Raw genomic sequence first — 12,959 nt, 5'->3', positions numbered from 1 at the left:
CGGATGAATGGATAAGGAAGATGTGGTCCATATACACTATGGAATATTATGCCTCCATCAGAAAGAATGAATACCCAACTTTTGTAGCAACATGGACGGGACTGGAAGAGATTATGCTGAGTGAAATAAGTCAAGCAGAGAGAGGCAATTATCATATGGTTTCACTTATTTGTGGAGCATAACAAATAGCATGGAGGACAAGGAGCGTTAGAGAGGAGTAGGGAATTTGGGTAAATTGGAGGGGAGGTGAACCATGAGAGACTATGGACTCTGAAAAACAACCTGAGGGGTTTGAAGTGGGGGGGGGGGGTGGGAGGTTGGGGACCAGGTGGTGGGTATTATAGAGGGCATGGCTTGCATGGAGCACTGGGTGTGGTGAAAAAATAATGAATAATGTTTTTCTGAAAATAAATAAATTGGAAAATAAATAAATAAATAAATAAATAAAAAAGAGTGGTGAGAGTGGACATCCTTGTCGTATTCCTGAGCTCAGTGGGAAGGTTGCAAGCTTTTTCCCATTGAGGATGATATTTGCTGTGGGTCTTTCATAGATAGAATTTATCAAGTTCAAGAATGTTCCCTCTATCCCTATACTTTGAAGCGTTTTAATCAGGAATGGATGCTGGATTTTGTCAAATGCTTTTTCTGCATCAATTGAGAGGACCATGTGGCTCTTCTCTCTTCTCTTATTGATTTGTTTTATCACATTGATTGATTTGTGAATGTTGAACCATCCTTGTAACCCAGGGATGAATCCCACCTGGTCATGGTGGATAATCTTTTTAATGTGCTGCTGGATCCTGTTTGCTAGGATCTTGTTGAGAATCTTAGCATCCATATTCATCAGGGATATTCGTCTGAAATTCTCCTTTTTTAGTGGGGTCTTTGCCTGGTTTGGGGATCAGGGTAATGCTGGCTTCATAAAAAGAGTCTGGACGTTTTCCTTCTGCTTCAATTTTTTTAAACAGCTTCAGGAGAATAGGTATTATTTCTTCTTTGAAACTTTAGTAGAACTCCCCAGGGAATTCATCAGGTCCTGGGCTCTTGTTTTTTGGGAGGTTTTTGATCACTGCTTCAATCTCATTACTAGATTATCAGTCTATTCAGGTTGTCAATTTCTTCCTTGTTCAATTTTGGGAGTTTATAGTTTTCCAGGAATGCATCCATTTCATCTAGGTTGCTTAGCTTAGTGGCATATAACTGTTGATAATAACTTCTGATGATTGTTTCTACTTCCTTGGTGTGAGTTGTGATCACTCCTTTTCATTTATAATTTTATTAAATTTGAGCTTTCTTTTCTTTTGGGTTAGTGTGGCCAATGGTTTATCGATCTTATTGATTCATTTAAAAAACCGCTTTCTAGTTTCATTGATACATTCTACTGTATCTCTAGTTTCTACCTCATTGATCTCTGCTTTGATTACTTCCCTTCTTATGTGTAGAGTTGGTTTGATTTGTTGTTGTTTCTCCAGTTTTTTAAGGTGTAGAGACAGCTGGTGTATTCTGGATTTTTCAATTTTTTTGAGGGAGGTTTGGATGGCTATGTATTTCCCCCTTAGGACAGCCTTTGTTGTATCCCATAGGTTTTGAACCGAAGTGTCTTCATTCTCATTGGTTTCCATGAATTGTTTAAGTTCTTATTTGATCTCCTGGTTGATCCAAGCATTCCTAAGCAAGGTGGTCTTTAGCTTCCAGGTGCTTGAGTTCCTTCCAAACTTTTCCTTGTGATTGAGCTCCAGTTTCAAAGCATTGTGATCTGAGAATATGCAGGGAATAATCTCAGTCTTTTGGTATCAGTAGAGTCCTGATTTGTGACCCAGTATGTGATCTATTCTGGAGAAGGTTCCATGTGCGCTTGAGAAGAATGAGTATTCTATTGTTTTAGGGTGGAATGTTCTGTATATATCCATGAGGTCCATTCCATGCTCTCGGATAAGAAGAATAAACATTCTTAAAATGTCTATACTGCTGAGAGCAAATTGTACTTTTAATGCCATTCCGATCAAAATTCCACTGGTATTTTTCAAAGAGCTGGAGCAAATAATCCTAAAATTTTTATGGAATCAGAAGAGACCCCAAATCACTAAGGAAATGTTGAAAAACAAAAATAAAATTGGCGGCATCATGTTACCTGATTTCAAGCTTTATTACAAAGCTGTGATCACCAAGACAGCATGGTACTGGCATAAAAACAGAAACATCCGACCAGTGGAACAGATTAGAGAGTCCAGATATGGACCCTCAACTCTATGGTCAAATAATCTTCAGCAAAGCAGGAAAAAATATACAGTGGGAAAAAGACAGTCTCTTCAATAAATCGTGCTGGGAAAATTGGACAGCTATATGTAGAAGAATGAAACTCGACCATTCTCTTACACTGTAAACAAAGATAAACTCAAAATGGATAAAAGACCTCAATGTGTGACAGGAATCCATCAGAATCCTAGAGGACAACATAGGCAGTAACCTCTTTGATATCAGCCACAGCAACTTCTTTCAAGATATGTCTCCAAAGGTAAAGGAAACAAAAGCGAAAATGAACCTTTGGGACTTCATCAAGATCAAAAGCTTCTGCACATCAAAGGAAATAGTCAACAAAACAAAGAGGTAACCCACGGAATAGGAGAAGATATTTGCAAATGACAGTACAGACAAAAGGTTGATATCCAGGATCTATAAAGAACTCCTCAAAATCAACACATACAAAACTGATAATCATATCAAAAAATGGGCAGAAGATATGAACAGACACTTCTCCAATGAAGACATACAAATGGCTACCAGACACATGAAAAAATGTTCATCATCACTAGCCATTAGGGAGATTCAAATTAAAACCACCTTGAGATATCACCTTACATCAGTTAGAATGGCCAAAATTAGCAAGACAGGAAACAACGTGTGTTGGAAAGGATATGGAGAAAGGGGAACCCTTTCCCACTGTTGGTGGGAATGTAAGTTGGTGCAGCCACTTTGGAGAACAGTGTGGAGATTCCTCAAGAAATTAAAAATAGAGCTTCCCTATGACCCTGCAATTGCACTACTGGGTATTTACCCCAAAGATACAGATGTAGTGAAAGAAGGGCCATCTGTACCCCAATGTTTATAGCAGCAATGGCCACGGTCGCCAAACTGTGGAAAGAACCAAGATGCCCTTCAACGGATGAATGGATAAGGAAGATGTGATCCATATACACTATGGAGTATTATACCTCCATCAGAAAGGATGAATACCCAACTTTTGTAGCAACATAGATGGGACAGAAAAGATTATGCTGAGTTAAATAAGTCAAGCAGAGAGAGTCAATTATCATATGGTTTCACTTATTTGTGGAGCATAACAAATAGCATGGAGGACATTGGGAGATAGAGAGAAGGGAGTTGAGGGAAATTGGAAGGGGAGGAGAACCATGAGAGACTATGGACACTGAAAAACAACCTGAGGGTTTTGAAGGGGAAGGGGGTGGGAGGTTGGGGGCACCAGGTGGTGGGTATTGGAGAGGACACGTATTGCATGGAGCACTGGGTGTGGTATAAAAACAATGAATACTGTTACACTGAAAAGAAATTTTAAAAAAAAAATCAATGAAAAAAATGAAAAAAAAATGTATTACTATGTCAAAAAAAAAAAAAAGAAAGAAAGAAAAAAGAAAAGATCCATTAAGGAAAAGATCTTAAAATTGCTTTCAGAGGCCAGACACCCTTGCTTTTGCCAATATAAATGTGAATATATTTGCTGGAGCACAGCCAGGCCCCCATTCAGGCACAAGTTTAAATAGTCCTTCAAGGCCACTAAGCCATGTCCATGGGAAAAAAAGGTGACAAATACAGATTCATTAAATACAAACACATGCCTCTGGGACACCATGTGTTTGAAGTCAGGAAAAAAAGTATAGGCACCAACATGTCCTGCTGGGCCAAAGGAATGTGGGCATTCCCACATACAGCATGTGGCTCTTTTCATGGATGTGACTGAAGAAGGAGATTCCCCCCCCCAAACACACACACTGTGGCATGTCTATTGTTGACTGTAAATAAGAATTCATCGATGTTATTGAGGATAGAAGTTTTGCACACATAAAGTGCATGTATGTCTCTTGAATCTGGGAAATTTCAACCCAATTCTCCAGGCTCCAACTTCACAGAATGATTCACTGTACCTCAGAAGCAAAATATATCTTGTAGGTCTGAGCTCCCACACAATGGTGCAAGGGTTATCTTCAGGTTTGTTCACCCGTTTAAATGACAACATGATGCTTATGTACAGAGATACCTCATACAGACTCATATTCTCCTGGCCTCCAGCACTGATCTTTCTCCTAGTCTTTTCCACTTGCTGTGCTTTTCTTTTTTCTTTAATCTCCAGATCTGCTCAGCTCCATAGGCCTTCTATCCCCAGCAGCCGGCACAGCCACCACCATCAGTGATCCTTGAGGTTTTCCATTCTCATTTTGTCCAGCCAGACCTCTGCCTAATATGTACTAATAATGCACTAGGCAATGTGCATCTCCAACCATCTTCATCGTGTGCTTTCTTTGGAAACACATACTAAAATGACCAATCTTCAACCTGGTATCAGGCAGCACACAAACAACCATTCTTATTTAAAGAGCTGTATTATAAATAGCATAGGTTCCTTTTAACATACATTAGATAAAAATTCACCAATCCATGACATATCAACATCTTTTCTTGAGAAGAGGTTCAGGAAAAAAGTTCATTTAAAACTCAAAAAGTCATTTATATTACAGGGATTGTGTTCAGTGATTTCCATGCAACATTTGGGAGTTAATTGGGAATAACTGAAGCCCAGAAACGATCACGTGCTGTTTTCCCCCACATCCCTGCTCCTGCTTTGGATGACTGAAGAATCATCACACTGCCCCCAGAGGGGTCCATGTTTATTTGGGAATTTGTAATTGATCCTAAATAATTCCCCTTCTTTAGCAACCCTCACAGTTTCCTTTCCAGGAAGAAGGGTCCTAGTGATAAAGCCCAATGCACCAGAGAGAACTCCCTGAAATGTAGCAGCACACGAGCCAATTATTGTGGAAACTGCTCTAAGACATTGTGTTTTCCATATGGACTAAGGTCTCTGATGAGGTTCAGGGGAAGTTCCTGGGTTGATACAGGATTATACATCTTCTAACACCTCAACATGGAGGTGTCAAAATGGAAGATAATTGGACAAGATGAGAAGGCTCTCTCTTCTTCATTGTGAGCCTGGACCTTTCCATAGTTTCCCTGGTTTTTAGGGATCAGTGGCAACCGCCTGCCTTATGTGTCGTTCATGCAGTAGTTAACAAGTGCCTACTTTGTCCTAGTGTTCAAGGCACTTTCTCATGGCTATGGCCTTAGAAGCTACTTTGCCTGTCTATTTTCCTTAGATCAGTTGTTCCCAGCTGGGGATGATTTTGATCCCAAGGGAACATTTAACAATGTCTGGAGACATTTTGGTTATCATAATTGGGAGGAGGGGCTGGTGGTACTTGTAACTAAGGCAAGAGATGCTTACAAATATCCTATAGAGTGCAGAGCAGTTCCCCACAACACAGAATTACCTGGTCCCAGATGGCAATCCTGCCTTCTAGTTAGTCATCTTTTTACCAGCAACACTTCAAATGTAAAGGAAATAAACTACTCATGAAGGAGGATTTACTAAAATAGACGCAACATCCTGGTAGGTCATTATGATGTGTAGGAGGAGAATCTGGTTCTATGCAGCTAGAGGTTAGTTCTTCCTGAGATTCACTTATTCTGGAAGTTTCTGCCATACCTCGTTAATTATGACAACTCCCGCTCCAGGAACACATTTCTTAGATATTTCCAAGAATTTTATCTGGTCCCTAGAGTCATTTTAATTTGGTAGAGTTAGATTGTTTATTATGTTTATTACATTTATGGCATTACAGTGGAGGCCACGGCCTCAGAAATGAAGCTGCTTGAGTTTGAACCCTGTGTTGATCACTAAAGTGTATAAAACTTTGAGCAAAACATGTAATTTTTCTAAGCTTCAACCTCCCCATCTAGAAAACAGTAAAAATTAGAACACTTATAAAGCAGTTGGGTAAGGATCGAATGAATTGATGGATATAAATCCCATTCACAGTGCCTGACACATAAGAAGCACTCCATAAATATGAATTCTCTTATTGTTGGCTAAGATTTCTGCATTATCATGCTGTCCAGAATGTGGCAAACTTAATGAAGTGCTATACAGCAGTTAAGCACAGAGACTCCGAAGCCAGATTTCCTGGGTTGGAATCCTTACCCCACTGTATATTTGCTATGTGGTTTCAGTCAAGTTCCTGCAATTTCGTGTGCCTCTGTTTTCCCATATGTAAAATGGGATAGTAATAGGTAGCTTCTAGAGTTGTAATGAGAATTACTAAATTAATATATGCAATGTTTTTATATATGTAAAATATATAGTAAGTTCCAGTAAATGTGATTCTTTCACTCTTCCATCTAGACCGATCATAGCTTCAATTCAGAACATTTTTCTTTTCTCAGGGAAACAAAGTGTCCCTATTAAAAATGAAAAGTTAACATGGATATCCAAGACCAGAGATATCACAGAAAAATTATATAATTGTGAAAGAGTCAATGTTAATTAAACATCAAGGGAGTGGTGTTCAAGATGGTCCTCAAGATAAAAGTTCATAATTGAGACAACCAAATACCTAAGACCTTTGCCTGGGACTGAGGACACCCATAGCCTCATTTCATGACCTTGCTCCAACTTACTTCTGTATTATGGGGAACACAACATACCAGATGGGTTTATTACTTCCATTCCCATAACCTTCTGGAAAAGTAGACAAAATATAATGTTTAAATCTGATACTGAATTATCTTTGATTTGGCACAAAATTGAATTATAAATTCAGATTAATAAGTTTCCAATAAAATCAGTTTTCTGGCACCCATGGCCGTGGGTGTTGATATCAGACCTGGAGGTATAAATAGCTGTGGGTGAGAGTCATTTCATCCCACTCCTCAGTCAAATTCTAGGGAGCAACCATGAAGACCTTCATCTTCCTTGCCCTGCTGGGAGCCGCTGGTGAGTCTATAATAATAAATGATTCTGTGTATGCCCTTGATGTATTTGTTTGCAGTTTGTACTCTGGAAGACAACAATGAATGTGGAATAGAGTCTCTGTACTTAGGAAGCTTAAAATATTGAAATGACAGTGTATATAGTAATACCCTTTTTTCTATGGCAGCTACATCCACCCCCACTAGACGCCTGAAGCCACAGATTATACTGAACCCTATTATACTACGTTTCCTTTCCCCACATATACATACCCATGATAAAGTTTAATTTACAAGTTGGGTACAGTAAGGGATTAACAACAAATTTAGTATATCATAGAAAATTATAACAATATGGTGTAATAAAATTTATGTGACTATGCTCTTCTGTCTCTCTCTCAAAATATCTTAATGTATGTACTCAATTTTCTTCTGATGATGTGAGGTGATAAAATGCCTACATGATGAGGAGAGGTGGGGTAAATGACATAGGAATTGTGACCTAGTGTTAGGCTACTAATGACCTTCAGAGGATACATCAGAAAATGGATCATCTGCTTCTTGACTCTGGTTAACCAAGGGTAACCAAAACCACCATAAAGGGAGGGACTAAATTTCTACAATGTCTATACATAATTTAATCTCCCTAGTGGGGGAAAGATGATAGTGAGCAAGAGTACTTAGCGTAGAAAGCATAAAGAGGAAGAAATTGCCCTGAACTTCAAGGTAAAATCTATGGAGAAAGAGAGAAACAGAAAAGATATTTCCACATTAGGGAAATGTTGTTTTGACCTTTCTGAGCATTTGAAGTTAATCATTGGGAGATAAAATTGGGACCAGTGACTAGTCTTGGGCTCATTGAAGAGGCTATGTAGGTCAAAGCCCAAGTCTCCTCTACACCAACAGACATCTTCATAGGGATCTTGACAAGTGAAGGTACTTCATTTCTCATGAATAAAAGCTAGGGGCTAGGTTTTACAACATCCTTGCTAATGAAATCTCTCTGGTGAAAAATAACATATCATTTAATCATCAGAAGAAAGAAAAATGTCTATTTCTGGCTCTTCATACTACCAAATTTTATACAAATCTTACAATGAAACTTTCCTGAATTGGAAGATTATAAATTCAATACATTAGTCTATACATGTGGAAATATCTTTCCCAAAATTACTTTAAAATACTTGAACAATAGGGTATGTATAACACAATCATTGACTTTAGGAGCCACAGAAATCTTAATAAAGTGGTGGGCAGATTTTAGAATGCTGAATAGATTTTAAAATGTTATAAAGGTAATTGACATAAGGGGAAAGGCTGGAAAGGGAAACCATAAAATGTTCCATGAAATTATGTCATAAAAATTTTAGACAAGAACCCAGATAGAAATTGGGGGAGCAAGAGTACAAAACTCCCAATTCCTTCTAGGCTGAAACATTCTTAGGAGTCTTCTAAAACCTTCCTTTCTGTTACTTCATGAGGATATCTACACTATACAACTATTACATATAAACTTAAGTATGTTTACTGCAAAATATTATTGAACACCTATTTGCATTTCTGCTGAGAAAAGTTTTGTACAAAAAGTATTCTTTACTTAGATAGTAATGTTCATGGCATTTTTTACATAAATAGTCTCTGAGGAAGGTGTGTGTGTGTGTGTATGTGCATGTGTGTGTGTTGCATATGTAGAACACAGTATATTTATCAAATTTAAAACATAAATTTAAAAAATTAGATAGCTATAACAGTATAAATAGGATATGTGTTAAGGGTATTGAATAATAATATTTTGGAAAATATCATATAGTAATTATGTTATCGCCATTTCCTGATTATGTGTGATGGAAAAAATTATCTTCTCTTTTATAATTAATCCCCCAAAACTTGGCGGTAAGTAGAAATTCCAAGATGAATCTGTTTAACGGATTGTTTCCAACTTTTCCTGGTCAGCTGCTTTCCCCATTGATGATGATGACAAGATCGTTGGGGGCTACACCTGTCAGAGGAATTCTGTTCCCTACCAGGTGTCCCTGAACTCGGGCTATCACTTCTGTGGCGGCTCCCTCATCAATTCCCAGTGGGTGGTGTCCGCAGCTCACTGCTACAAGTCGTAAGTAACCAGTCCTCACCTCCCTGTTCTCTCAGAACAACTCATGCCCCAGCAAAGCCAAAGAACACTCAGGGCAAACTACACAGTTATGCTTGAGGGTCAGGCATTCAGATCTAGGAGGCTAATCACTCCTCCCAGGTACTGAATAATGCATAGAGGGAATTTTACATGGAAAGGTAAACTTAGAGTTCCCTGATGTCCTTCCAAGTGATGGTACCGAAGACATGGGGAGGGGGGACTAGTGAGTGATGAAGAATACTCTGAACTAGCTCAAGAGCATGAATCAACAAATACTCTTAATCTTTATATCTCCATATGGAGGAAATAATCCACAGGAAGCCTCCAGTACAATATTGAAAATAAACATAGTTCATTCTGCCCCCTTAAATTTCCGTCATGTTTCTGATTCCTGCCACATCTCCCCAGAGTAATACATAATCTGAACCAGAGGAGAAGTGGCAGGTGCTGGGAAGTCGTCACCAATTCCTGCTTCACCTAACATCGTTTTATTGGCATCACTAGTCATGGGAACTAACCTTCTAACAAGATGGTGGGCTGTGAGTCTGTACTGGTAGGGACACCCACCTAAAAGTCACTGTCACCTGCACCACGTCTGATAGGGCTATCTTAATGCACAATTTTCTGTGTGTGGAAATGCTTGCAGGGGATGGTGTTTGTGCTGATGCTTATGACTGGGGTGAACTGGGAAAAGGGAAAAGCTCAACTTGGTCCTTTAAGGCTTTGCATTCTTTGATCCAGCCGAATCCAGGTGCGTCTGGGAGAACACAACATCGCAGTCTCTGAGGGTGGTGAGCAATTCATCAATTCAGCCAAGGTCATCCGCCACCCCAGATACAACCCAAACACTATGGATAACGACATCATGCTGATTAAACTGAGCTCTCCAGCCACCCTCAACTCTCGAGTGTCTTCTATCTCTCTGCCAAAATCCTGTGCAGCTGCTGGTACCCAGTGCCTCATCTCTGGCTGGGGGAACACCCTGAGTACTGGGCGTAAGTGTCACCTGGAGCAAAAGCACCAAGTCTGGAAATCCTAAAAGTGAAGGACATGTAGAGGTTCAGTTAGTCTGAACTGTTACTCAAGGCAAGTTTTCCAGAGGATCGTTTGTAGATATGGAATCTTAGGAAGATGCCTTTGCTGGGACACACAACAAAAATGAGCCATTATAAAGATGGCAGATATTTAATTGAAGTGTGATTTGCAAAGAAGTAGAAACTGAGGAGGTAAGCAGAACAGAGGGATTTGGTACAGTCTAAAGTAGAGACCTGCTTGAGAAAGAGTGTCTAGATTTGAGATCTGTAGTCACTGCTGCTAACGTCAGAGAGAACAACTTGATTAAAACTGGAAGTCATTCCAGATAACAATTGTTTTCTAAAGCAGAAGATACTGGCAATCTGAGAGAGTAGGGAAGGTGAAGGGAGATAGGGAAAGAAATCTCCAGGAATCCTATAGGTAATAGTCTTCCATTTTTACTCTCCTGCCCTACAGAAAAGTATCCTGATGTCCTGCAGTGTCTTCAAGCTCCCATCCTCTCTGACAGCACTTGCCGCAATGCCTACCCTGGTCAGATCAGCAGCAACATGATCTGTCTGGGCTACATGCAGGGTGGAAAGGACTCTTGCCAGGTCAGTTTCTTTGTACTCCTTCCAGCTGAGCTTCATGCACTTCCACCACAGTTCCCTTTCCCAAAACACAGGCTGAAAAGTTATCTCTGTAATGGATTATAAGGGACTACAGAGATTTGGGATCAGTGATAAATTATCTTTTTCAAATATTAATAGCTAGTGCTAAGGGTAAAAAATATACAGAAGATGGCATGGAAGCAGAACATCCTGGTGCCCTTCTGAGGAGCAATATTGTAGAAGGAAACTTTCTGAAAAAAGGCAGGGTTAGCTGGGCAGCTTGCACTCACCAGTCCTATACTTCTTCTTGGTCCTGCATGCCTGCCACTAAGAAAAAAGCAGGAGCTAAGAGAGGGGAGGAGAAAAGAGAGCCATGTATTCAGAGATTGGGAATTGGACTTCCAGGGGAAGGGAAGGTGCTTCCTAGAGAATCAGCAACCTGGGAAAACAGACCCAGGGTCATGGAGAAACAATGTTGAGTTTTGCTCTCATCTTGGCATAGTTGGGAGTTCTTACTGCCTCTTTCTTCTTGCACAGGGTGACTCTGGTGGCCCTGTAGTCTGCAACAGAGAGCTCCAGGGCATTGTCTCCTGGGGTATTGGCTGTGCTCAAAAGGGCAAACCTGGTGTCTACACCAAGGTCTGCAACTACGTGAGCTGGATTCGGCAAACCATTTCTGCCAACTAAGCATGTAAGGATGTGTATTGCTCTGTGCACCATTCTCTTGGTCAATTTCACTTCCAACCATGCCTAAAACAGTATCTAAATAAAAATGTTTGTTCCACATCACCTGTGCCTATGAACTGTTCTGACTTAGTATTTATAAACTTCCTCTTCAAACCAGCTGCTGAGTAAGAAGGTGGACATAGGATTGAACTATTACATGAACATAAAATGGAGAGGTTAGGTTATGATTCATTACACCTGCCCAAAGTGAATTTAGTGATCACCTACTATTTGCTTGGCCCTGTGTAGTCTATTGAGGGTATAAGCACGGATAAGCCTAGAGGTCTTTGTTACTGTCACATTTTGAACAGAGGATGACACCAAGGTGCAGAAAGTGAAATTCAACTGCCCAAAGTCCTTTGGCAAGTTCATAGTCAGGCAGAGACCAAGCTCCAGCTATCCTGATTGCCGATGCATTGCCATTGCCGTGACACCATGGTCACCTTCTGTGCTCTAATCTATCTGAAACTCTGTGAGGCTAGATGACGAAAACCACCATGTGAAGAAATTTTTACAAATCACTGATTTCCTGCATTCTCCAAGGTTTTATCGACGTATGTGTTCCAATTCTCTAAGATCTTTCTTGTTTTCCCTATGGGGTTTTATTGCTATAGCAGTGATGATGTCTTCAGGAAATCTGTGCCCCTCTTCCACCACCAGTCCCCCAAATCTCAGGCCAAATAATATAGTGTTTTGAACTATAAGAAAAAGGAAGTGCAAATGCAAGTATGTTTGCAGAAAATAGATCTAATACATCAAGTTCATAGATTTGGCTACCGAGTTGGCTTGGAGTACAAGTCTCAACACAGGATTCTTGTGCATATGAGGTCTGGATCCAGGAAAAAGACATCATGGGATCTGAGCATGGAAACACTGGAGGAGGTGGAGGAGGTTTGAAAGGGAGAAATGTTCCCAGCTTCCTTAATAAGGTGAAGGAGGGATCTTATCTTAGTCAGTTTAGACAGTTACAACAAAAATGCCATAGACTAGGTGGCTTAAACCATAAATTAATTTCTCATGGTTCTGGAGGCTGGGAAGTCCAAGATCAAGATGCCATTGAAATAGTGGGGGCCCCACAAATAAGTGAAACCATATTATAATTGGCTCTCTCTGCTTGACTTATTTCACTCAGCATAATCTCTTCCAGTCCTGTCCATGTTGATAGAAAAGTTGGGTATTCATCCTTTCTGATGGAGGCATAATACTCCATAGTGTATATGGACCACATCTTCCTTATCCATTCGTCCATTGAAGGGCATCTTGGTTCTTTCCACAGTTTGGCGACCATAGCCATTGCTGCTATAAACATTGGGGTACAGATGGCCCTTCTTTTCACTACATCTGTATCTTTGGGGTAAATACCCAGTAGTTCAATTGCAGGGTCATAGGGAAGCTCTATTTTTAATTTCTTAAGGAATCTCCACACTGTTCTCCAAAGT

General features: G+C 39.9%; 1 protein-coding gene across 1 annotated transcript; it reads left to right on the top strand.

Moving 5' to 3' along the window:
- The first annotated feature begins 7,023 nt into the window (after window positions 1–7,023).
- On the top strand, window positions 7,024–11,481 carry LOC122904148 (cationic trypsin). The gene is made up of 5 exons (XM_044244622.1): window positions 7,024–7,063; window positions 8,992–9,151; window positions 9,911–10,164; window positions 10,661–10,797; window positions 11,332–11,481. Exons 1-5 carry the CDS (start codon window positions 7,024–7,026, stop codon window positions 11,479–11,481), a joined length of 741 nt encoding a protein of 246 aa, XP_044100557.1.
- The last annotated feature ends 1,478 nt before the right edge of the window (window positions 11,482–12,959 follow it).

The sequence above is a fragment of the Neovison vison genome, chromosome 4, assembly GCF_020171115.1.
Source record: "Neovison vison isolate M4711 chromosome 4, ASM_NN_V1, whole genome shotgun sequence".
Classification (NCBI taxonomy): Eukaryota; Metazoa; Chordata; class Mammalia; order Carnivora; family Mustelidae; genus Neogale; species Neogale vison.
This window is presented reverse-complemented; position numbering and strand designations above follow the sequence as displayed.